Genomic DNA, 25,929 nt, shown 5'->3' with positions numbered 1-25,929 from the left:
AACATTGGGAATGATGTAGGAGACCAAAGAGATTCAGATCCCATATCCCTGAATTGTAGTAGGAAAGGATTGAGAGAGTCAGATCTTATACTCCTAAATTACAGTGGGAGGAGGATGGTTCAAATTTTATATCCCAAAATTATAGTAGATTGAACCTTGCATATTACAGTGGGGGCAATCCGGTTAAGTAAGATATGAGTGTTACCAGCCGAACAAGATGGCGTTTTGACGTGTTGGTAATAAAGCCTTAATGAACAATGAGCGATAACAACTCAAACATTAAGGGATCATTTTCATAACATTTTGCATTCATGCATGCACATTTAGTTAGGAGATTTTGATTCATTCCGATCATAATATTCTAATCGCTAGGCATAAATAAGCCCACGAAATGGATTCTACAAGTTATGTTTCCCAGAAAAGATCGGTGAAACCACAAACCCTATACCACTGAAGCAACAGTGGAGTAGGAAGAAGATTGTAGATCTTGTCTTTTTGTACTAGCAGTGAAGGAGATCTGAAACACCAGCCTTATCTCCCTGAGCAGCAGTGGAGTAGGTTGAAGATTGTAAATCCTATCTCCTTAAGCAGTAGTGGAACAGATCAAAGACGGTGAATCTTATCTTCCCAAGGTAGTAGGGAAGCAGATTTAAGCCACCAACATTATCTCCCTGAGCAGTAGTGGAGTAAGTTGAAGATTGTAGATCCTGTCTCCTTAAGCAGTAGTGGAGCAGATCAAATACGGCGAATCTTATCTTTCCAAGATAGTAGGGAAGTAGATTTAAGCCACCAGTCCTATCTCATTGAGCAGCAGTGGAGTAGGTTGAAGATTATAGATCATGTCCCCCTAAGTAGTAGTAGAGCAGATCAAAGACAAGTCTTATCTCCCTGAAGTTTCAGTAGAACAGACTGACGATAACCAACCTTATCTCCCTGAAGTTGCAGTGGAGTAGGTTGAAGATACCAATCTTATCTCCCTGAAGTTGCAGTGGAGTAGATTGAAGCTATTAATCCTATCTCCTTAAAGTTGCAGTGGAGCGGATTAAAAATATGAATCCTATACCTCTGAAGTTACGGTAGGTCGGATTAAATTGACCATAACAAGTCTTATTTCCCTGAAGTTGCAGTGGAGCAGACTAAAACCATGAATCTCGTCCTCCTGAAGTTGCAGCAGAGTGGATTGAAGCTACAAGCCTTATCTCCCTGAAGTGCGGTGGAGTGGATCGAAGCAACAAGACACAGTGGACTGAAAGGAAACTTGAAGAAGAGAAGCACTAGAACAAGTCAAGAATCGGCGAGACCGGGCAATATTGGTCTTTCAAAGTCTTTTTTTCATTCTCGTTACACTACAATGAGCAAAAAGGGGCAGCTGTAGAAGCCTAAATTTGCCCGGCTCGCTAGGAAACCAAACCAGATAAAAAAATTACAGCCTATTTACAAAAAAAAAATAATAGACCCAAAATGGCCCAACAAAAAAAACCCTAACAGGCCAAAATGGCCCAAACCTAAACTATTTTCAGCAAAAAAAAAAAGAAAAGAAACCCTAGCCGTCGCTCCTCATAGCCTCTGCCACCACCCACTTTTCTACAGTCACCTCCGCCTCCTCTGACCAGCGCCGCACCTACCCTCTGCCACCACCGACTCTACCGCCACTTGCGCCTGCAAAGAACAGAGAAAGAAGTGACAACAATAATAAAATAAAAACTTGTAAAATGGCTATAAAAGCCAAGCAAAAAACCATTTGTAACGTTTTTTTTAAGGAAATAAAAAATAGATTCGAGCAAAGAAATAGAATGAAAAAAACAAAGCAAAAAAAAAAACTAGAAACGTGCAAGGTTTTTATTATCTTGTTTTCCTATTTTCGATTTTTTTTCTTTTTTTTCTTTATTTTCCCTTTAAAAAAACTATTTTATAAATATATATAAAAATATAAAAAAATTTACCTTTTTTCGGCCACCGTAGACGGCGGCGCCGTCGCTAGTGACTGGCGACCGGCATGGTGGCAGTCGAGCAGATCCCTGGCCGAAAATCGGGACTGTTGAGAGGAAAGGAGAGGGATTTTCAGTTATTTTTTATGAAATGGTGTGAAATGATTTTTTTTGAAAAAAATTTGACTTAAATAGGCCTCCAAAACGATGTCGTTTTAGGCTGGCCTCTCAGGCACCAAAACGCCGTCGTTTTAGGGAGGCTGACCCGAATCCGACCCGACCCTCCTGGCAGATTCGCGTGTTTTTAACGGAAGGGCTAATTTCACCTTTAACCCTTCTGCTTTTTAATTGTTTTGCAATTAAGTTCCTTTTATTTTTTAATTTCGCGCTGTAATTTATTTCTGTTTTCAATTTGGTCCACCTTGAAACTATGCATTTTTTAGGGTGGGGTTTATTTCTCATTTGGTCCCTCCTTGTTATTCGCACGTTCAAAATGGTCCTCCCCTTGCATTTATTTTCAGATTTGACCCCGAATTTGGTTTTAAAATTCAATTTAGCCTTTTTTTTATTTCGGTTACTTTATTGTTAATATTAATAAATTTGATGTTATTATGATGATTATTATTATCATTTATTATTATTATATTATTATATTTACTTATTTAAATTTTAAATATATTTTGTTTTATTATATATTATTATTATGTAATTACTTATATCTTTTGTGATTTTTAAAATATAGATTATTTACTATTCCATTATTAATATTATTATTATTTTAAATGTTTTAGTTTTTGTTTGTTTATTTACTTATTGTTGTATATACATAATTGATTTTTTTTATTTTTTTTTACTCGTGTTATTTTTACTTACATTATCATATTTATTATTCCGTCATGCATATTAACACCATACATCAAAAAGAAAAATTTTCTAAATAAGACAATATTTTGCGTTTGGAAATCTGAGAAAACATACCCTAACGTGCTGGGTTTCGATTTCTCGTTTGACCAAATAGCCAAATATCCTCTTAAAATTTCAAAGTATGGATTTTGGAAACCATAGGGTGATTTAGGTTTCGAGGGTTTAAAGTATCGTATCCTAACGTGCTGGATGTGATATTCTTTTGGAACAAGAGAATCCTAGATTCCAACTCATATTATTCGAAAATTTTTAGGATCGTATTTAAAAAAAAAACTCTTCAAAGTTTTCAATTTTCGACACTAAAACACTAATTAATCAACTAGGTACCAATTTTGGGCGTTACGAAGGTGCTAATCCTTTCTCGTACGTAACTGACTCCTGAACCCGTTTTTTTGAATTTTGTGAACCAAAATTGTTATTTTAATAAAATCAAATTGTTTATTAAAAACAACCATTTTACGATATGACCCGATCACACCTCATCAAAAAAAATTGATGGCGACTCCCATATTTCTTTTCGATTTCAAAATCCAAGTCGACCCCCATTTATCAAAAAAATGGTCTCGACAGAACGTGTAGAGAGAGTTGTGGAGGAGTTGTCAAATAATGTTGAAGAAAACTGTACTTGGATAGAATGTAGTACTCTTGCTGCAATTTATGTCCAGGCTAACCAGTTTGAAAAAGCTGAGGCGTTTCTTAGGAAGTTAGAGAGTGATAAGATGCCTCGTAAACACGAGGCTTACCATTCTCTGATTAGCTTGTATGCTGGTTACTTCAAATCGAGCCGAGGTTTATCGAGTTTGTGAAGCTATGAAACGAGCTTTTTTCACTTTTCCCAACTTGAGCTACCTTGTTATGGTTTAGTCACTCATTAGGCTAAAGGATTTTAAGGGGTTGAAGAAATGCTTTAAGGTTTGGGAGTATAGTTGCTCCGTATATGATACGAGGTTGGCCGATAACGTGATCCATGGTTATCTATCAGGGAACCTGCTCGAGGAAGCTGAACTTGTGTTTGATAAGGCTATGAAGAGATGTAAAGGTCCTTTTGCTATATCTTGGGAACGCTTCATGGTTTACTACTTAAAGAAACTCCGCATTGACTTGGCCCTTAAACGTATGGAAGCTGCAGTTTCTGAGAACTGGAGTCCTTACCCTGAAACTATAGCTGCATTTTTCGATTATTTCTTGTTGATACTGCCGAGCAATTCTGCAGGATTCTAAAGAATAACAACCCTCTCGATTCTAATGCTTACCGGACATTGCTAAAAGCTTACATAGTTTCAGGTAAAGTAGCGCCGAACATGTGGCAAAGGTTGGCAAAAGATGGTATTGAACTAAGCCAAGAGCTTCAGGATTTGCTAGTGAATGTTTGCCCAGAGTAATGTTGTAATCCGAAGTTGTTCCATGTTCCAATCTACAAATTTGGATCATTTGGATTGGTTGTTTCTTTATTCTCACAGTAGTTGTTTTACTGCTAGACATCACAAGAAGTTAACAAAGTGGGAATTGTTCAAAGGACTCTAGCAGACCTTTTTATTACTATCTAAAGATTTTCTACTGGTGCAAATTTGACAGTGTTGGGTCTAGAAACGTGATATGAAACAAATATGGCTATACAAAGAGCTGCTACTGAGAACAAAAGGGCGAAGGCACTGGCCATGTCCCAGCCACTTCTTGATGCATCAGTTAGGACAGAACCGCATGCAATATCCAACGACGCCCAATCGCAGTTGATGGTATAATGTCCAGACCCGACCCATTGTTTCCCATCGACTGGATACCAGAATGCAACGGACATCTTGCTCGACCAATCAATTGTGAACTGAACATCCTGCAATCCAAACAATGAAGTTACTTCTGTCATGTTATTGCAAGGTAAAAAATCTAACACATTCCACTGAATGATATTCTTGCAGTAGGTATATATGTCTGTTTGCTTTACTTGTCAAAACTAACTAGAAGCAAATACACTAAAAGGTCAAAGCTATAGAAGAAGATCATATAACCTGTTGTAAACGATCCATGGTTCTCAAAGGCCTGGCGAATTCGAAATAATATGTTCCCTTCTCACCTCCTTTGGAATAAGGACTGTCTTCCTCCACAAACCCTATTAAAAGTGTTCGAGTTTAAGGTTGAAATTTTGAAAGATGAAGTATTAACTCCACTGTCTTAAGACGCTAGAAAACCAAAAACCGATAGACCAACAGACAATGATGTTGACAAAACCAAAGGACTTGTGTTAAGATCTTCAGTTGACTTCAGTTTCGGGTTCAATCCCTGGACAACCCCCTAAAAAAAGTTATTTTTGACATTAAGGAAAGCTCATTTGTTATATTGTTGCAGATTTGATGCACTGGAGATTGCTTGTCTAAGCTCCAAAAACATGCCTCAGTGATCAGTACTCAACAGGTTTGATTCTTTGAAGACATTGAAACATGCATATAGAACCTATATAGATCGTTCCTTTCGTACCGAATACACTAATTTTCTAAGATATTCAACTCCATTAGAATATAATCCTAATAGTTTAGTTACCTGACTTATCTGCAAAGCTACTGTGCCACCATGCTCCTTTCCAGTTATTCTGTCCACTAGAATGATTTCCTAACAGTGAAGAATGATGATTTAATGCCATAAACATATTAAGGATAATACCCAAAGCATGGTCAATCAAATAAAAACATATTTGCTGATGTGCCATCTTTGATGATTTAATGTCACCTTGATGATCCCTGTAGTCACTTTTTCTTTAGTGCCTAATCCCACTTTGTTTTGACATGTTCAAAGCAAGCCCCCATCATTCTCATCTCAAAAAAAAAAAAAGAAAAAAAGAAGAAGAAAATATCACTAAGATAAGAGGGTCTTATTAATTTACCAGAAGGACCCATTCCATTAAGGTATCTACAGTGTGGGTTCCAAGCATATGCATCAACCAAAGGACCAAAGCTGTGTCAACAAATAAAAAAAAGTATATTAACGTACATCATTGACTTTTATGATGGCTAAAAAAGATACATTTGTACTACAAATTTATTTTGTACTACAAATTTATGTCGTACTACATTACCTATTATCACCTCCACCGTAAAGCCTTCCCGGTATTGCGTTTCCGATAACGAAATGCATAAGGTCGACTTCATGGCCTTTGCAAGTCTTGTTGGTACAAGACCCCTTTTGTTCTTTACAACCGCCCATCTTACGATAGAACAAGAGAAAGCTAAACAAATAGTATTTAAAGTAAGATTAAACATAGAACATGAGTTTGATGGAATTGCTTACATTATGATAGGTAGCATTGTCTCCAATTTGGAACATGAGAGCCACCGATGGGCATTTTTTGATGTCCCTGCATTGAAATGTAACACTCAGTTCATCACAAAATGTTCAAACAGGGCCAAAAAAGAAGCATACCCTTTGGAGTAGACATAGTTCCCATCAACTTGGAGTAAGAAGAAGACATTGTTTCCATCATGTAAAGCCTAAGACAATCCCACGAAAACACACAAATTAAGGTATCTTTCATATCCGTTTTACGAGATTCATGATTAGTTGATAGAGCAGTTACCTTCACTGTCATTTTCCCATCTTTGTACTCATGGTCCTCATCTGGATCAAGGGCCGGGCGGAGGGAGAATTCGGACCCATCAATGTCTTCCCAATCATTGGCGCAGCCGTCGAGGGTGATGATTCCGGGTTTGAAATCCGCCTGGATGTGCATCTCCTCCGAGTTTGACACGCAACTCCGTTCTCCCGATTCCTCGTGCGAGTTGACCCGTCTAGTTAAACCGAACCCAAAGACCAAGAATGCTAGTAGGAGGAACCGAACCACCATTGTCGAGGTAGAAAAGTCGTTATAGAAGCAGGTGCTTCCGTTTTTATTGCTTTGTTTATAGTAACCTTTTTTTTGGAGGGATTACAGTCGTTAGCTGACCAATGAAACAAAGTCGCACTTAACAACAGGAAGTTCGTTGCTAATATTCGCTCAATTGCCATGTTTTCTAAATGTTTAATTATTAATTTCATCCCTCTAATTTTATACAAATTAAGAAATTAGTCCCTTTACTTGAATTTATCAACGTAATTTGTGAAATTGAAAGGCTAGTATAATTTAGTAACATTACAAAACCTTACAGTTGAATTATTAATATGGAAATTAGTAGTTCAGCTATTTATATACAAAAAATAAGTAAAATAAAAGGATTAATTTTTCATAAAAATACAAGGATCAAAATATGATAAATAGATCAAATTAAAATAAATAAAAATATCTAATTAGTTTTTTTTAAATAACGGTACAACTTTCAAGTGTTTTGTAAAACTCTTATTATAAAAATTATCTTTATCAAACTTAAAACTAAGAAATTGCAAAATTGATAAAAATATGTATTTTTATTTAAAGTATAAAAATATATATGAAATAGTACTTATTGATAATATACCCTTGTCTAATAACAATTCATTAGAATTTTTGAATTTAAAATTGGTATATTTCTATCTTTACTCCCTATACTCTTAAAAATTTTGAAAATGATTTTCTTTGCTTTTAATTTCAAGAGTTTAGTCACTCTACTTGTTTAATTTGAAAACTAAAGTCCAACTGATAACACTATTAACTGAAATCCTTTAAATTTGAACATATGCAATAAATTGAAATTAAGTGGTATAAGTATCATAGAGGCTCTTGTATTAGGAATTAAATTGTATTTTGCTCCCTTTACTAAAAAAATTGGGTAAACTAGACCTTGTACGTTAGATCAAAGAGCAAATTAGTCATTTCTGTTAAAAATTTAATCCATTTATATTGTTAAAAATTGGTGTGATTGACGGAATCATTAGACAGTTACACGCGACATGTTGTGTGTACCTTATTCTAACATACAGAGACCTATTTTTAACACTAGAAATGGATGAAACTTTTAACAGAAAAACCAGTTTGCTTTTTGATCTAACATATAAAGACTAATTTGCCTATTTTTTTAGTAGATGGGGTAAAATGCAATCTGAATTCTAGTACAAGGGCCTCCATGGTACTTTTACCAATTTTAGTTTTTATATCAAGCCTTAGTACAGGGACTAAATTTCAAAAGTTAGAAGAGTTCAGGATCTGGGTAGAATTAAACCTTGAAAACTTTATGCATCAAATTATAAACTTACCAGGGGGTGTATTTTTACACTTGCCACGTGTGTGGAAAGCATTGAGTGCTAGACAAACAGTAGTTGACACGAGTGGGTCGTACATATCAATGTCTGAACAAAGTAACTCAGCTCAATTTCTCTGTGTCTTATCCCTTCAGATTTTAGAGAGAGAAAAAAGAAGCCCCGACCCTTTCTTTTCTTCATTTCACCGTCGTCTCTTCACTAATGGCATCTCAGTTTCAATCCACTGTTACCCATCTTTACAAACCCTACAAAAGCCCTATTTAGCATCACTTTGTTGATCCCTATATAGTGTTTGCTGCCGCCGCCGCCATCATCCTCTGTTTTTTTAGGGTGTTGTTGAAAATGGCGTCAACGCCGCCGCATTGTTCGATCACAGCTACAACAAAGCCTTATCAGAACCATCAGTACCCACAAAACCACTTCAAAAACCACCGTAATCACCACCATAACAACAACCGTAACCAACCTCACCCCCAAAAATTCTCCCTTTCCAAACCCCCTCCTTCGTCTTCCAATGCTACGAAACACACCACCGCCGCCGCTTCTGCCGCTTCTGCCTCCTCCGCCCGTGCTCCAATCTCCCAGACTCCTGCTCCTTTCCCTTCACTCGCCCCTGACTTCTCCGGCCGCCGATCGACTAGGTTCGTCTCGAAAATGCACTTGGGCCGGCCTAAAACTACCGTCAACACCCGCCATACTTCTGTAGCTGAAGAAGTCCTTCAACTCGCCTTGTTTAATGGCCAAACCAGCCTCGAAAACGTCCTCGTCTCGTTCGAATCTAAGCTTTGTGGCTCCGATGACTACACTTTCTTGCTTCGAGAGCTTGGGAACAGAGGTGAGCATGAAAAGGCCATTAAATGTTTTCAATTCGCTGTTAGAAGAGAAAGAAGAAAAAATGAACAAGGCAAATTAGCTAGTGCCATGATTAGTATACTTGGTAGATTGGGTAAAGTTGAACTTGCCATGGGTATTTTCGAGACTGCATTAAGGGAAGGTTATGGAAACACTGTTTATGCTTTCTCAGCTTTAATTAGTGCTTATGGGAGAAGTGGGTATTATGATGAAGCCATAAAGGTTTTCGATTCCATGAAAAACTATGGGTTGAAGCCGAATTCTGTTACTTACAATGCTGTGATTGATGCTTGTGGGAAAGGAGGTGTAGAGTTTAAAAGGGTTGTGGAGATTTTTGATGAGATGTTAAGTGGTGGAGTGCAGCCGGACCGGATAACGTTTAATTCTTTGCTTGCAGTATGTAGTAGAGGCGGTTTATGGGAAGCTGCAATGAATTTGTTTAGTGAGATGGTTAATAGAGGGATTGATCGAGATATTTTCACTTATAATACACTTTTGGATGCAGTTTGCAAAGGCGGACAAATGGATTTAGCTTTTGATATTATGGAGGAAATGCCTGCGAACGTTTTGCCTAATGTTGTTACTTATAGTACCATGATTGATGGGTACGCAAAGGCCGGTAGATTCAATGATGCACTCAATTTGTTTAATGAAATGAAGTTTTTGGGTATTGGTTTGGATAGAGTTTCGTATAATACGCTGCTTTCAATTTATGCAAAGCTCGGTAGGTTTGAGGAAGCTTTAGATATTTGCCGGGAGATGGAGGGTTCGGGGATTAGGAAGGATGTTGTAACTTACAATGCGCTTTTGGGTGGATATGGGAAACAAGGGAAGTATGATGAAGTTAGAAGACTGTTTGATGAGATGAAAGCACAAAGGGTATCACCTAATTTATTGACTTACTCGACCGTAATCGATGTTTATTCAAAGGGTGGTTTATATGAGGAGGCGATGGATGTGTTTAGAGAGTTTAAGCGAGCGGGATTGAAGGCTGATGTTGTGCTATATAGTGCATTAATTGATGCTTTGTGCAAGAATGGGTTGGTGGAATCTGCTGTATCATTGCTCGATGAGATGACAAAGGAAGGGATTAGGCCTAATGTTGTCACGTACAATTCTATAATTGATGCTTTTGGTCGGTCTACAACTTCAGAATGCTTATCTGATACTGGTCAGATCAGTGAGTTGCAAACCAAAACTTCTTCGTTGGTCATTGAGTGTGGGATTGAAGCTGATGCAACAGACGGGGAGGATAACCGGATCATAAAAATTTTCGGGCAGCTGGCTGCTGAGAAAGGAGGTCAAGCAAAGAAAGGTTGTGGAGTCAAGCAGGAAATCTTATGCATCTTGGAAGTTTTTCAAAAGATGCACGAGTTGGAAATTAAACCGAATGTCGTCACCTTTTCAGCTATCTTAAATGCTTGCAGGTATAGTTATTACCTTTCCTCCACGTTAGTTGCTTTCCGTATCCTGTTTGGTGGAAAATGTGGATTTTGGTGTAGTGGTACCGAAGTCTTGTTTCTTTACAGCTTCACTGAGTTTGAGAACTTATGCATAGGTTCTTTTTCTTTATGCCGTACTTGCATTTTAAATGTTCCTTAGCTATGTACAAGCAACCATCTTTGCCTGTATTAGTGCATGAGTGGTACATATACTCTACGATAACTGAATGTGTTCTAGCTTTTCAAGAAAACGACAGTCTGCACATTAGCTCACTCGTTATCCACTTGCAGTTGAACAAATCAAGTGCACGGCACATCAGGCCCTGAAATTTACTTCTTGTGGCAAGATTTATCTGATTTGCAAATAGTGCGACTTTATTCATCAAGCTTTCTCTTTCTTGTTCTACGTATTGAACAATCTTTGTCTGAAAAACGCGGATGATCAGTTCTATGTATTGCTCTGTATGCAGCCGCTGTGATTCGTTCGAGGATGCTTCAATGTTGTTGGAAGAGCTCCGGTTGTTTGATAATCAGGTCTACGGTGTTGCCCATGGGCTTCTTATGGGTTATAGGGAGAATGTTTGGATCCAGGCTCAATCCCTGTTCGATGAAGTAAAGTCGATGGACTCGTCAACTGCTTCTGCTTTTTATAATGCCCTGACTGACATGCTGTGGCACTTTGGTCAGGTTAGCTCTTGAGATTCCGTTGCTTTACGTGTTTGATGCACATCTTTCTCTGTCGTGTTCCGCTTTAGTGCCTATTGCTTCCTATCTTTATAAGTTTAGGAACTTGCATGGTTTAAAAGCTTGACATTGTTAAAATGTTACCTTATAGAAACGGGGAGCCCAACTGGTTGTTCTTGAAGGGAAACGCCGGCAAGTATGGGAGAATGTATGGTCTAATTCTTGCCTAGATTTGCATCTTATGTCATCTGGTGCTGCTCGAGCAATGGTGCATGCATGGTTGCTAAACATACGTTCTATTGTTTTTGAAGGTCACGAATTGCCGAAACTGTTAAGGTAACAAATCGGTTTAACATGTTCCTTGTACAATCATGTTCCGAAAATAAATTTCCATTTCTTTGTCCAGCATTTTGACAGGCTGGGGCAAACATAGCAAGGTAGTTGGTGATGGTGCACTAAAGCGGGCCGTTGAAGCTCTCCTGACTGGCATGGGTGCACCCTTTCAGCTTGCTAAGTGTAACTTAGGTAGATTCATATCTAATGGTCCAGTTATCACCGCGTGGTTAAGAGAATCGGGCACCCTAAAGTTACTTGTTCTTCACGATGATAGAACCCATCTCGAAAACACTAGGTTTCAAGAAATCTCAAATTTACAGACAATCCCATTGTAGCAGTGTGTATAATATAAAGAACCATTCAAGTTGTACAAATTATACCATGATTGGCATACATTTACCTCTTTTTCTCATGCTTTTGAACTGTCACTCTGCATTTAGTACTTACTCTTAGTACTTGAAAAAGGTGTAAAGAATGGCTAAAGCTAAACTGCAACAAACCTGAGATAACATAAAATCAAAACCTAGCAGAAAATATGGAGCTGGTGTTGATGCTCGGTTTTGCAAACGAGTATGTGAGGCTGTTAATTTCACGGAGAACACGTACAAAATCCATATCCTCGATTGAGCCGACCATATCCTTGATTGAGCCGACCAGTCGAGTGAAGGCCAATCGTCTTTGTTTCAAGGGTAGGTCAGGCGGGGTGCAGGTATTTATATTTTGTACCCTCTATAAGAGTCCTTGAAACAAGGCAAGCACAAATAAAACTTATAGCCACTCCTATAGTATTACTTGAGTTAGTGAGAAAACCAAATGTCTACTCGCCCATGTCAAAAGGTCCAAGGTTCGAAAATAGAGTTTTGCAAAAAAAATTAATCCCAAATATGAGTCAGGTATGGGTGTCTATGTTCAAGGCCTAAGCTGGTTCGACCCACCCATTTTATGTTTTTGTAATTTATTTTTGTCTATTATGTAATTTATATCATATAAAATTAAGTATATAATAATATAATACTATGTAAATTTTAAAAATATGTTAAGTTGTTTATATTTAAAATTTTAATAAAAAATCTAAAATATTAAATGCTAAATTTAAAAGAATATATTTAAAAAAATTAATATGAATACACCTAAAATGGATTTGAATTTATCATTTAAAAATATTAAGAATTTATACAAAAATTTAAGTTCATATTTTAATTTGAGCTAAACTTAAATAAATATAATAATATTATATTTTGACGTATCCCAAACCCAATCCCAAATATTAACACCCCTATTCATTAACAATGGCTTGCAATTGTGGAAATCTGAAGTTGACACTAACGTTTCTCTCATTAAACCCTTTTTGCTAAAAAGTTTACTCAAAAGGGAAACAATAGTAAATTACATTCAGGTCACTAATTTATTATTAAATTTACATTTTAGTCATTCAACTTTAAAAAGTTATAAAATGATCATTGAGCTATTCAAAAGTTTTCATTTAAGTCATTGAACTATTGGAAAGTTTTTATTTAAGTCACTGGACTGTTAAGATTTTTTTTTAAGTGGATCAGTACCCATTGATGAGTAGAAGAACATATCTTAGATCCAAGCCAATTTGACAAGTCAATGTCGAGGACAGAAGAAAGTTGTTTATATTTTGGTTCGTAAATTCGTGACATTCAAAGTTGTTTTATAAAAAAAACTAAATTGTAGAAGAGAAGGGAAAGAAGAGCTTTCGATTGGTGCAGATGGTGCGAATGGAGAAGGACATGCAACAACAATTTTAATAACCCATTGATTTAAATAAAAACTTTTAAATAGTTTAGTGACCATTTTGTAACTTTTTGAAGTTAAATGACCAAATTATAAACTTACTATTAGTTTAGTGACTTTGGGTGTAGTTTACCATAATATAAATAGGGATATTAGATATTAGAGGTGTTTGTGGGTTGGGATAGGTTGAGTTTGGTTGGGACTATGTATGATATCTATACATTTTATATTTACCCAAGCTCAGTTCAACCCAAAATATGAGCCTAAAATTTTATTCAAAACTACCTATAATTGTAATGACTAACACAAGCCCGTTTTAAGCTTACCCATATATTTTTTAAAAAAATATAGTGTTTTTATTTAATATTTTAAATGAATTTCCTTTTATTAAAATCTTAAATTCAGACAACTTATCATAAATTTTACTTAGTGTAATTTTTGTTCGTTTTACAAATTGTCTTAAAAAATTGTCATGTGCCTCTTTTTTCAAATATTTATTTTTTAAATATTTTACTATACCCCTATAAGACACTTGTAACCCCCTAACCCTACTTGTAGAGCTTTTTAGACTCCATTAGTAGTGTACCAAATATTTTCCCTATAAGATACTTGTCAACCCCCTAACCCTACTTGTGGAGTTTTTAGACTCCATTAGTAGTGTACCAAATATTTTCCCTTGTATTATTATATACTTAATGTTATATGATATGAATTGCATTATATCTGAAAATAAAATAAAAATAAATTACAGAAGTATAAAATGAGTTGAGTTTCGACCTTGAATGTTGAAGACCAATCTCGGTCCATATCTTGAATGGACCTAATTTTTTTACCTAAACCCATTTTTTAGTTCTCATATTTTTGTCCAAATCCTCTCATATTTCGAACAAACCTCTGAATTTAGATGAATAACCTAAGCCATGAATAGATTTCTTAAATACTTTTTACATATCAAAATTCAAATTTATAAAACAAAATGCAAAGTAATTATTGATTAAATAATTTAAATGATGGTCCGGCTATCTTTTCTAAAAATATTATTTTCAATATACAAACTTGAATTCAGTTTTTAAAAATATAATATACACTAAGTCAAAGTATAATTTTAAAGTTTCTGTCTTATTAAATTTACCTCTATTATTAGTGGTATTAATGATTAAACCTTAGAGATTTTTTTTTTCAATTTATAAAAAGTAATCTTTCGAAATTATGACTACACCTCCCAATAACAAGACGATTTCAAGTTTCAACCTGCCTTTCGATCAAATATAGTTGGTATTCCAAGGACTAGGCCTTGAGCCAAGTAACAAGTGGCAAACGTCTCTGTATTCTGCTGTGTTTGGAATCCATATTTCGCCATCTTATCCCCTTCATCATAAGTTGAAGAAACGAAATAAACTTCAAACCAAGAACTTGCCTGAAATCTGTAAACCTCTTTCCATTCACTGACAAATGTGTGATCAATAAATATTTGGCGCCTATACATACACTAGATTGTTCTACGTTCTTACCAACTCAAACAAGGCAAATGCAAAGTGGGGTTTGATGTTACAATCGCTTAATAGTTAATACGCGTTGAGTTTATCTACTGATTCCTCAAAAAAATAAAAAAAAACCCTACTTTCACTACCGTTTATGGGATACACTTTAGCAGGTCTGGAGTACAATTAGCAATGGCACGTATTTCCCACTTATTTTTCTCCTTTCACTGTTTAAGTTGATATACCCACAGGAGCCTTAATTCCCTTCAAACATTTTTTCTACTAAAATATTGGACTCCTTACCATGTTTAACTGCCACGTTATGAGTGGCGGCAGTGGAGAGCAATGAAGTCAACAATTAAGACATTTGATATGGGAATAGTGTTTAGCTTTCAAGTTTTTCAACTTCTATCGTTTTCATGTTTGTAGCTTTCATTAGATATCAATGATCGTTAAAGCTTAAAGTTCCACTAACCCTTTGCTATAAATAGGGTATTCTATGTTACCACTGAACTACAAGAATCGTTACTTGTAATTCGTGAGTGTTCTTTCCTTTTTTTTGGTGGTGATTTTTGTTGAGTGTTCTTTCGGAAGAAAACATGGGGAAGATTTTAGGAAATGTTGAAACGGTTGTTGTGATGGTATTTTTGGGGGCTATATTAGTAGGAGTAGGTGATGGGCGACGATTAGAGAGTGTGTATTGTAAAAATAGTCAAAAGAGTGGTCGCCATGTTGATTGTTTCGGGATGGGTGGGGGTTGGGGTGGTGCACATGGTGGTGGTGGTTGGGGAGGAGGTGGTAGTGGTGGTGCAAGTTCTGGTGTTGGGAATGAAATTGGAGGTGGTGGAGGTGGAGGTGGAGGTGGAGGTGGAGGTGGAGGTGGAGGTGCTAGGGGTGGTGGAGGAGTAGGAGCAGGTGGGGGTGGAAGTGGAGGTGCAAGTGGTGGTGCTAGGGGTGGTGGAGGTGGAGGTGGAGGTGGAGGTGGAGGTGGAGGTGGAGGTGGAGGTGCTAGGGGTGGTGGAGGAGTAGGAGCAGGTGGGGGTGGAAGTGGAGGTGCAAGTGGTGGTGCTAGGGGTGGTGGAGGTGGTGTTGGTGGTGGTGTAGGAGGAGGTGCTGGAGTGGGAGTAGGTGGTAGTGGTGGTGTCGGGGTTGGTGGAGGAGTAGGAGCTGGTGGAGGTGTTGGAGGCGGTGGAGGAGTAGGAGTTGGTGGTGGAGGTGGTGGAGGTGCTAAGGGTGGTGGAGGTGGTGTTGGCGGAGGTGCAGGAGGAGGTGCTGGAGTGGGTGCAGGTATTGGTGGTGGTGTTGGGGCTGGTGGAGGAGTAGGAGCTGGTGGTGGTGGAGGTGGAGGTGGAGGTGGAGGTGCTAGGGGTGGTGGAGGTGGTGTTGGCGGAGGTGTAGGAGGAGGTGCTGGAGTGGGTGCCGGTATTGGTGGTGGTGTTGGAGCTGGTGGAGGAATAGGAGCTGGTGGTGGTGGAGGTGGAGGTGGAGGTGCTAGGGGTGGTAGAGGTGGTGTTGGCGGAGGTGCAGGAGGAGGTGCTGGAGTGGGTGCAGGTATTGGTGGTGGTGTTGGGGCCGGTGGAGGAGGAGCTGGTGGTGGTGGAGGTGGAGGTGGAGGTGCTATAGGTGGTGGAGGTGGTGTTGGCGGAGGTGTAGGAGGAGGTGCTGGAGTGGGTGCAGGTATTGGTGGTGGTGGTGGGGCTGGTGGAGGAATAGGAGCTGGTGGTGGTGGAGGTGGAGGTGGAGGTGGAGGTGCTAGGGGTGGTGGAGGTGGTGTTGGCGGAGGTGTAGGAGGAGGTGCTGGAGTGGGTGCAGGTATTGGTGGTGGTGGTGGGGCTGGTGGAGGAATAGGAGCTGGTGGTGGTGGAGGTGGAGGTGGAGGTGGAGGTGCTAGGGGTGGTGGAGGTGGTGTTGGCGGAGGTGTAGGAGGAGGTGCTGGAGTGGGTGCAGGTATTGGTGGTGGTGGTGGGGTTGGTGGAGGAGTAGGAGCTAGTGGTGGTGGAGGTGCTGGAGGTGGTGTTAGTGGAGGTGCTGGAGTGGGTGCAGGTGTTGGTGGTGGTGTTGGGGCTGGGGGTGGTGGAGGTGCTAGGGGTGGTGGAGATGCTGGAGGTGGTGTTGGTGGAGGTGCTGGAGTGGGTGCAGGTGTTGGTGGTGGTGTTGGGGTTGGTGGAGGAGTAGGAGCTAGTGGTGGTAGAGGTGTAGGAGGAGGTGGTGGTAGTGGTGGAGGTGTAGGAGGTGGTGTTGGCGGAGGTGCTGGTGGAGGAGTAGGAGTTAGTGGAGGTGGAGGTGCTGGAGGTGGTGTTGGCGGAGGTGCAGGAGGAGGTGCCGGAACGGGTGTAGGTGTTGGTGGTGGTATTGGGGCTGGTGGAGGGGTAGGAGCTGGTGGAGGTGCTGGAGGTAGTGCTGGTGGAGGTGTTGCAGCAGGTGCAGGAGGAAGTGCTGCAGCAAGTGGAGGTGTTGGGGCTAGTGGAGGTGGAGGGGTAGGAGCTGGTGGTGGTGTTGGTGGAGGTGCTGGAGCGGGTGCAGGTGCTGGTGCTGGTGCTGGTGCTGGTGCCGGAGGTGGTGTTGGTGCAGGTGCTGGTGCCGGAGGTGGTGCCAGTGTTAGTGCTGGTGTAGGTGTTGGAGGTGGTGGTAATGTAAAAGGAAATGCTAGAAAAGGTGCAAGAGTTGATATAAGAGGTGGAACAAATGGTGTTGTAAGAAAGACTGATCAAAATAAATCTTAATTCAAGAACTCGAAAGTGTTGAAAATCTTTATTGGGGTTAAAATTAATCATGCACGTGTAGTTATGCATGGTTATGTCACTTTGTAAGCTCGTTAATTACCGTTGTTACATTAATATATAATAATGAAATAAAGGATTTAGAGATTTTATGCTTTGCATTAGATGGTTAGATATTTTTTTACCATATAACTTTTTAAACATTGGGTTAATAATTGATTAAGATTTCAATTTAACTCTTTAAATAACCATAAAATGTGAAAATATTTTTATTTTTATTTTTATAATACTATTTGTTGACAACATCATTTGTTGTTGTTAAAGTGAATTCATGATTTTTTTATAAAAAAATAACTTTAAACACTTAATTATTTTTTGGTCGTTTCTATGTAATTTTAATTGACGGAATAAAAATAAGGTTAAAGTATGGTATGAGTTCCTATATTTTTGGTACATTTGAAATTTAATCTCTCTATTTTTATTTAAAAGAATTTAGTTCTTTTACTTTTGAGATTTAAAAATGCAAGTTCACTTGTAAATAACACCATTAAAATTCCAAATGTACGAAAAATATATTAACTTGAAACATATTTTAACCTAAAAATAAATAAAAAAATTTCATATAATTATTTAAAAGAGACTTTCTCTATGTACGAGAATGAGAGCACTTATTTTAGTGCATAACTATTGTAAACAAAATGTTCTAATTATTTAGCTTGTGACTATGCTTGCAACTGAGTTTAACTTAAATAACGTCTTATATTACTGCAGATTGATAGTGAATTACTCACCCGATAAAACTACATAAATAATGTAAATTTTTGAACTGTATAACCAACTTTTGTATCCATTTCATATTTTTAATCTCTTTTAACTAATAAAACCATTTGCAACTAAACTTGCAATTGGAAGGTAAAATCATCTAAAAAAATCTGCACAATATTTTAGATATGTTAAGCCATGAACTTGAGTTTGGAATTTTTCTTATGCCCTAAATTTAGAACATGTTTTGGCAGTTTATCAATCCATCCTTCTTTGTCAATATATGATATATTCACAAATTGACTGAGTTGAGAAGCACTGAGTTTCCTCAGCCATGGCACTCGCTTTGAAGTGTTGGCCCCTGCTCCCCTGCAACTATTCTCTGCATACATCAAATTTCCTCTGCAAACATACCCATGGTTTCAATCTTTAGAACCAAATAATAACTTAAAAAGCTTGAGAAAATAAGTTTAATTATGAATTTCATCTTCTACTTTACAAAAATTGAGAAGTAGTCTTTAAATTTGATCCTCGTATATTGCAAAAACTAGGGAATTAGTTCAATTGGATAATAATATTAAACCTTACCATTCATAAAATAAGATGACTATTTTGACAAATCGTAGAATAAACTTGTTTAGGGGACAGGTTATTTGCCCAAACTTGAAGATTAATTCAAAATTTTGGAGTATTCGAACAAAAATATTAGGCTCAAAAAATTGACTAAGGTAAAAAAACCAAACACATTTAAAATAAGAGTTGAGCTTGAACTTCAACATTCAAATCTCGAGCCCAACACATTTTCAAGTTTATGATATGTTTTTCAAGTATATCATACTATAATGTAAATATAAAAAAAATGTTAAATTGGGTATGTTTAATATATATATATATAAGGGCAGCAAAAGATATATATAATTACTATATATTAAATAAAAAATTAATTTTAAAAAATAAAAAAGATAATATGAATGGGCCTAAATGGGCTTAGCTTAGCCACTTACAAATATGGGCAAGCTTGTAAAAAATTTAAAGCCCATATTTTAGGCCAAGTAGGGCTTGGGAAACTACACATAATATCAATACTATGCATAGACCCAGTCTGACCCTGGCTGAAACTAGCCCATGAACACCTGTAAAATGATTAATTTCTCAATTTTCGTAAAGTTAAGGGATGAAAATTGTTGAGAGAGGCTAACTCCTTCGGGAGAAGTCTTCAAAATTTTGTCCGTCAGATAATCGGTCGAACCCCTAATAATATCAAGGTATTGTCCCTATAGTAGGGTTTTGTATCCCTCCTTCATTGGGAACCGTATACAGTTCACGGAGAAGGAAAACCTTATTTGGTGGAGATACGGAGATACCACCTGTAAGAGCTCACGAGAGAATAGTCAATATAGGGTATAATAATAATTATGTAAATAACCTAGCTTGCACAAGGAGGAGGGAGATAAAAAAAAAACCCGCCACATAAACAATACCTTAACATTGTTGGGGTACAATCGATTACCCGACAAATAATATTTCAAATATTTCTCCCAAAAGAGTTAGTCCTCTAAACAAAAATCGTGATTGACCCCAAAAAAAAAAAAATATATATATATATATACACGTATATATGTATGAAGTGAGATAATTTAATGGCATACTCATTATGAACATAGGTCCAAGCATCCCAACCAGAAGCAACAATAATATCCGTCATCACCGACTTATATATAATCACTCTAGAATAAGCTCCATAAGCTCTTCCAAGGTAAGTTTTACCAGTCCCTGTAAAAACACAAGATTTAAAGACAAAGCCACTCGGATCATCCGATGAATTCCTTCCCTGTGCTGTTATATAACCATTGGGATATTGAGGTGCATATTTGCCTATTGTAAGATTTATTTCACAGCTCTGCCAATTACACAAACAACATGTTACAATAACGAAAAAACCCAATTGAAATTTACAAAATATTTATACACACAGAGATACCTCATAGATAGATTGACCACTCCCAAATATAAAGTCAATAGCACCTTCGATATAACAATTTTTGAAGTAATGGCGACCTTGTACGTCCCACAATGTATCTTGTAACCCAAAGAAAGCACAGTTGTAGAAAGCCGATTTGTCACCATAGATTCTAGCTGCTAGGGCTGGCTTTACCGTGTTCTTTATGTTGGGTATTGTTGCTAGAGGTACGTTGTAAAAGTTCTGTTCATAATGAAGAAATTTTCATATCTTCACTTAGTGAACTCTTTTTGTTTATGTGTGATTAGGAATATGAACAATTTGGTGAAATTTGGTTTTTTCTTTTTCACTCTATTGTATTCAAATTTTGGAATTTAATCCCTGTGTAACTTAGTCTTATTTTTAAAATATCATTAGTTTGAATAGTTAAGATAGCACTAAATGTAACACTTCATATCTGGTCCGATAACCGGATCGGAACTACGAGATGCGACGAATAATAGTGGAACAATCACTTGCAATTTAAAACATTGAATGGTCATATTTACGCACACATTAATTATTACAAATGAAAATGTGACTAAATCAAGCTTAAAATATAATAGATTAGATTCGGGCATGAAAAAGGACCAAACTGTAAATTTTTCAAAGCAATATTACTCTTTAACTTGACAATTTTTTTTATTTGGTTCCTAGAGGTCTTTTTAGTCTACACTAGTTACGGAACTTGACAAAATTTTCAAATTTGATCTTTGAACTTGAATTTCGTTAAAGTGTGATGACGTAATACTTTCAGATTGTGTTACATCATCACTTGAATGTTTTTAAAATTATATAAAATCTAAAAGTATATTAAAAAATTAAAAATCATAAAGAAATTATAAAAATTTAGGTGATGATATGGAACAATCTTAGAGTGTCTCATCATCATATCTTCAGAGAATCTAAGTTCAATGACCAAATTGAGAAAAACGGTCAAGTTTCGAGACTAGTGCGGACCAAAACAATTTCAAAAACTAAAGTCGGAAAGTTGTCAAATTCAAAGACTAAATTTACTTTATCCCTATAGTTAATGGTGTACAACTATTTAAACTAACAAATGATATATTATAAAAACAAAAAATCAAATTAAATTATAGGTATACTAAACCTCAAATGAACAAACCCGAACATAATAGAAGGACCAAGACCATAATTTGACCAAAATAATATTATACCTTGAAAGTAATGCCTTCTGCAACAATGCTATCAGGAAATGAAGTCAAAGTAGCACTGTCACAGGTTCTCATATGACTATTCCATTCAATCCTGGTTAACAGTCTCCCAGCTCCTTCAAGGAAAATGCATGGTTTATCATAAGGAATTGTAACTTTCTCCCTGCACCAAACCAACAACACAAAAGTAAAATCACTTTTTATAAATGAATAGATTTGCCTTTTGTGACATTAAATCAAACATATGGAGGACCTGAAAACTCCAGGGGAAATAAGGATACGTATCCACTTCTTGTTATTAGAAGGGATTGAATCAATAGCTTTTTGGACAGTTTTGAAATCTCCTTTGCCAGATTGATCCACCCTGATTGTATCTGCCACCTTAAATTGATGATTTTCAGCATCGAATTCACATTCAAAAGCTTCACAGATACTGAAACAAACCAATAATAATACAATCAACATGAACACAAGGAGGCACTGCATTTTCAGTGAATAACACCAAGCTTTTTTTTTTTAAAGATCCTCAAAAACAGATTTCTTTTACTCTAATTCGCACTAGATTATTAAAATATATAGTATTTATTTATATGAAAAAATATACAGAATACACGAAAGTTCCCAACAATAAAGAGTCAAATTTTCCAGGTAACTGACATTGGTGCTACTTAAATATGTTGCCATATATAAACATATGGAGGATTCTGGTCTAATGAACTTCAGTTTTTTTTTATTGGGTAAACTATCAAAATAGTTATTTTTGTTTGTCTCGGGTTATATTTTAGTCACTTATGTTTGAAATGTTACGTTTTAGTCACTTACATTATTGTGTTGTAACATTTTAGTCACTGAGCCGTTAATTTCTATCAACAGTTTAATGGTAAGCTGCTGTGGCACCTTAAATCATCATTTTAAACGAGAATTTTAGGTTTAATTCTACAATTGGTCCCTATATTTTTTCATTTTGACCAATTTAATTTTTCCTTTTATATTTTTTTAACTTTCTTTTTTTTTCTTCTGTTTCTTCCTCTATTTTTCTCCCTTCTTCATTTATTTTAACATAGTTTTTCTATGTTTTCCATTTGTTAAAATTAGTCCACAAGCTCACCTCACTCAAAAAAATTAAATTGCTCAAAAAATAAAGTATAGGGACTAGTTTTAACAAATGGAAAACATAGAAAAACCATGTTAAAAGAAATGGAGAAGGGAGGAAAACAAAGAGAGAAGCAAAAGAGAATGAAAACAAAGAGAATCGAAGACTTAATAATTATTGTAACTCAGTGAAAAATCAGTTAAGCCAACAACAAAATTTAGCACTCAATTAAGCTTTTAAAAGATGAAAATTTAATCAACCAAGCTTGTTATACCCCCATCCACGTCAAGACATGTGGCAAGTGAAAAAGACACCCAAACAGTAAAACACGTATTAGCCTAAAGGTCATCTACAAGCCCCTTTCCAAGATGGCCATCTGAACAAGCACATATTATCTACCGTCTGGGTCCCTAAGCTTCATCGGGAACATGAAGTTATTGGTCACCAAATACCACGTAGATTCAACTGCTCCATACTCTCAAGTCAAAATAAATGACAGGATTTGTCCCATCATAGGCATTCTTGTCCCATCGAAGACATTCACCCTACGCGTTCCATAATGATGGCTTAATGGCAAGTCCAATACGCTAACGTGACCTTACATCGAACCCTTGCCTATAAATACCTCCAGAAATGAAGAAAAAGGGATGGACTCTCTAAGAGACCAAGCATACACATTGCTAACTTACCTTTATCCCTCAACCTTTATACTCTCTTTATCTTCACTCTTTGTAACCTTCAGCTCTTCGCCCCAACTGGATGAATCGACCTCCACAACAACCACTTCTCTCATTTATATTCCCTCCTTATTGTACCACAATATCAACAATTGGTGCGATGAGCGTGGAAAACATGGCCTTACAATCTCAAAATGGCACCCCCACTAACCAAACTAACTAGACCGACGATCTAGCCAACTAAGTCAACTCCTCCACTCCATTCATCACCCTCATTTCACTTGCCTCAAGATCTCCCACTAGCTTGAGCTCTGTCCAGACTCCTCATGCTACTCTTGTAAAAACCACTCTATGATATGTGAGTGCCCTCCTCCCTACCTTAGAGCAGCTAGTGAAGACTCTTAAGGGTCCTCTGGCCACCAACCCTGTAACAACCTAGTTTCTAGTGGTGTCAGAAAATGCGATTTCGAAATCTCATTTTTGTAAATCAAGTTTGTAAATATGAAATACAAATATTTAATGAGTTTTTATAAAAATATCTTGAAATCTAGTTAAACAATTTAGCCAAAAATGTGGTTAATTAAGGCTTAATGACTAAATTATAAAAGTTTAACCGTTATAGATTTTTAATTAGGAAAAGGATTGGGGACCTAGATGGTAATTATTTAGAGGACCAAAATAGTAAATAAACTAATTTGCAATATGATAGAGTGGATTTTGATTATTATTCCTATTAAAGATTAAATTATTATTACATTAGGCATAATTAAAAGTAAAACATGTTTAACTTAATTAATCAAGGTTAATTAGTAATTATCTATACTATAAATATCAAGTAGGTGGAGAAAAGATGCAAACTCATCATCTTCTCCACCGTCACTTGAAGAAACAAAGAAAGAAAACACTATTGTTGAAGCTTGAGCATTCGGCCATCTATTCAAGTAAGTCCCTAAGCCATTTTTCTTTAATTTTTATGGAAATTAAATAATGGGTGAACAACCCATTTTTCAATTGTGTCGAAAACAGTGGTTTCGGGACCACAATTCCGACAAGTGAGTCCGTAAATATTATTATTTGATATTTACGATTCAAATAAAGTATTATATTGAATTTTGATATGATAAATTTGCTAATTGAATATTAGTTAAAATATAAGTGGTTCGACCCTAAAGTCAGTGGTTTTGAAAAATAAGGTATCGGGACCCCGTTTCCCCAAAATGAGGCCTTAAATCTTTTTATTAAATATTTATGAAGTTTTTATATAAGTGAATTGGATTTTGGTCCAGAAATTTTAGTGATTGGATGCTTAATTATGGTATAAGGACTAAATCATAAAAACTGTAAAAGTTAATTACTATAGATTTTTATTAGCTAAAAGGCGTAATTTTTAAATGAAAAAGAATTTTTATGGTAATTAGACCTTGGCGGAGTAATATGGACGGTTAATGCAAGTGATTTAAATAGAAACATGTTAATTTCTAATAAAAATTGATGTAATAATATGATTAATTAAAAGAAACATAAGGTGAAAAGAAAGAGAATGGCCTTTATTCTTATATTCTCAGCCATTTTCTCCATTGAATAAAAGAATGAAAGCTTCCCAAATTTTCTAGGGTTCGGCCATTAGCATGTAAGGGTTTTGAAACCCAATTTTCGTAATTTTTATGTTTTTGAAATAATTATAGCTAATTTAGTTAGTCTAACTATTGAATTGTAAAATTTTTAAAGTTTTAAAATGTTACTATTGATGATTTTTAAGTTTTTTGATGTTAAACGGCATGGTTGTAAGCTTAGAAATCATTAAGGACTAATTTGTAATGTGAATTTAATTAGTTGAATTTAGGGACTAAAATGAAAATAGTTTGGATTTGACATGAAATTTCTATAATTACTATTTCTACAGGGTTAAATAAGGATGAAAATGGAAATGGATTGAAAAATGGAGCTTCACTGTGAAAGATATGATAGTTTTGGTTTTAGGGGCTAAATTGAATAAAATGTGAACTTCAAGAAAATTGTGAAAAATGAAATTAAGTTGATATATAAATTGAATAAGATTTTTTAAGGTTATTGGCACTAATAGTTGGGAATAAATTACTATATAGATCAAGATTTGAACCAACCGATAGATAATAATAATAAATTACAGATTAGTCCCTAACACTTCTACTATTGTTGTTTGTACCTGGTAAGTTCATACGGTATAGTTATGTTCGTTTATGTAATGTTTATGTTTGAATTGTGTATTTTATAATGTTTGAATGTATTTTAAAATGTTTACAAATTGGTATGAAAGACGAGAAAAAGGATTGAATTGTAAAGAGTTATTCGAACATGTGTATTGAGCCTAGATGAACATAAGATATGACACCATTTCTCGAGCTTGGATAATTCGTAAAATAGCTCGAATGGAAGGACCGTCTTGAATAGGTTCAAATGGGTGGGAACCTTAACCCAAAGCACTTGACTACTTTAAAGAACCGTAGTTATATTAAAACTACGACCCACTTAAACTTGATAGAATACTCGAACCTTGGTAAGCGAAGTTGCCACACTCCGTGATGGAAAATGAAGTGATAAGACAATTGGGTGGATACCACAAACTCGTAAAAGTTTTATAACTTTAGTTTAGTTCAATGAAGAACCGAGAGAGAATAATTCTCACAAATCAAGTTTATATTCAAAATGGTCCAACCTTAACATTTCCCTTTTACAAGTTATATATAGGCATTATTATGGCAATTAAAATTCGACATTTACACCAGTTATTAACAAAACATTAAAATTCGGTTATAACACTTGATGGGTAGCCAAAGGGTCATGCCTTTTCACTTGATTCAGGCATAGTTGAAAAGTCATGCCTCTTCACTTGATGAAGACTTAATGGTCCTTTAAATGTGTTATTTGATGTCCCTTCATTTTCCCCTTAACCGAATGT

At 36.3% G+C, this 25,929-nt stretch overlaps 4 protein-coding genes across 5 annotated transcripts; 1 reads left to right on the top strand and 3 right to left on the bottom strand.

Moving 5' to 3' along the window:
* Window positions 1–4,279: 4,279 nt before the first annotated feature.
* LOC107946004 (uncharacterized) lies at window positions 4,280–6,809 on the bottom strand. 2 transcript variants are annotated; one of them, XM_016880189.2, is made up of 8 exons: window positions 6,418–6,809; window positions 6,264–6,331; window positions 6,132–6,198; window positions 5,920–6,047; window positions 5,728–5,798; window positions 5,574–5,617; window positions 5,388–5,456; window positions 4,280–4,683 (listed from the first exon to the last, which is right to left on the bottom strand). In XM_016880189.2, exons 1-8 carry the CDS (start codon window positions 6,682–6,684, stop codon window positions 4,396–4,398), a joined length of 1,002 nt encoding a protein of 333 aa, XP_016735678.2. In that variant the 5' UTR covers window positions 6,685–6,809; the 3' UTR covers window positions 4,280–4,395. The 2 variants fall into 2 exon arrangements, with proteins under 2 accessions (XP_016735678.2, XP_016735677.2); XM_016880188.2 differs by lacking the exon at window positions 5,574–5,617 and adding an exon at window positions 4,859–4,959 and having other exon boundaries at window positions 6,418–6,803.
* Window positions 6,810–8,090: 1,281 nt separating this feature from the next.
* On the top strand, window positions 8,091–11,738 carry LOC121224135 (pentatricopeptide repeat-containing protein At2g31400, chloroplastic). The gene is made up of 4 exons (XM_041106820.1): window positions 8,091–10,291; window positions 10,777–10,993; window positions 11,142–11,326; window positions 11,397–11,738. Exons 1-4 carry the CDS (start codon window positions 8,355–8,357, stop codon window positions 11,659–11,661), a joined length of 2,604 nt encoding a protein of 867 aa, XP_040962754.1. The 5' UTR covers window positions 8,091–8,354; the 3' UTR covers window positions 11,662–11,738.
* A 3,309-nt stretch (window positions 11,739–15,047) lies between these two features.
* Window positions 15,048–18,136, bottom strand: LOC121224545 (basic proline-rich protein-like). Its single transcript, XM_041108000.1, has 2 exons — window positions 18,121–18,136; window positions 15,048–17,268 (listed from the first exon to the last, which is right to left on the bottom strand). The coding sequence occupies exons 1-2, from the start codon at window positions 18,134–18,136 to the stop codon at window positions 15,278–15,280; spliced, it is 2,007 nt and encodes a 668-aa protein (XP_040963934.1). The 3' UTR covers window positions 15,048–15,277.
* On the bottom strand, window positions 18,111–21,875 carry LOC107946008 (probable pectinesterase 66). Its single transcript, XM_016880191.2, has 5 exons — window positions 21,475–21,875; window positions 21,225–21,384; window positions 20,029–20,250; window positions 19,697–19,947; window positions 18,111–18,449 (listed from the first exon to the last, which is right to left on the bottom strand). The coding sequence occupies exons 1-5, from the start codon at window positions 21,705–21,707 to the stop codon at window positions 18,239–18,241; spliced, it is 1,077 nt and encodes a 358-aa protein (XP_016735680.1). The 5' UTR covers window positions 21,708–21,875; the 3' UTR covers window positions 18,111–18,238.
* Window positions 21,876–25,929: the final 4,054 nt, after the last annotated feature.

The sequence above is a fragment of the Gossypium hirsutum genome, chromosome D12, assembly GCF_007990345.1.
Source record: "Gossypium hirsutum isolate 1008001.06 chromosome D12, Gossypium_hirsutum_v2.1, whole genome shotgun sequence".
Lineage (NCBI taxonomy): Eukaryota > Viridiplantae > Streptophyta > Magnoliopsida > Malvales > Malvaceae > Gossypium > Gossypium hirsutum.
The sequence above is the reverse complement of the archived record's forward strand: the minus strand, read 5'-3'. Positions and strand labels throughout refer to the sequence as shown.

Bases quoted from the DNA above. Each gene is read 5' to 3' on its own strand.
- LOC107946004 (XM_016880188.2), bottom strand. From the start codon at position 6,684: ATGGTGGTTCGGTTCCTCCTACTAGCATTCTTGGTCTTTGGGTTCGGT. The intron at 6,332-6,417 runs GTAACTGCTCTA...GGATTGTCTTAG, and splicing joins ATGGGAAAATGACAGTGAAG to GCTTTACATGATGGAAACAA. The intron at 6,048-6,131 runs GTAAGCAATTCC...TTCTATCGTAAG, and splicing joins ACAATGCTACCTATCATAAT to ATGGGCGGTTGTAAAGAACA.
- LOC121224135 (XM_041106820.1), top strand. From the start codon at position 8,355: ATGGCGTCAACGCCGCCGCATTGTTCGATCACAGCTACAACAAAGCCT. The intron at 10,994-11,141 runs GTTAGCTCTTGA...GTTACCTTATAG, and splicing joins TGCTGTGGCACTTTGGTCAG to AAACGGGGAGCCCAACTGGT. The intron at 11,327-11,396 runs GTAACAAATCGG...TTCTTTGTCCAG, and splicing joins GAATTGCCGAAACTGTTAAG to CATTTTGACAGGCTGGGGCA.
- LOC107946008 (XM_016880191.2), bottom strand. From the start codon at position 21,707: ATGCAGTGCCTCCTTGTGTTCATGTTGATTGTATTATTATTGGTTTGT. The intron at 21,385-21,474 runs GTCCTCCATATG...GGTTTGGTGCAG, and splicing joins ATTTCCCCTGGAGTTTTCAG to GGAGAAAGTTACAATTCCTT. The intron at 20,251-21,224 runs GTATAATATTAT...CATTATGAACAG, and splicing joins CAGAAGGCATTACTTTCAAG to AACTTTTACAACGTACCTCT.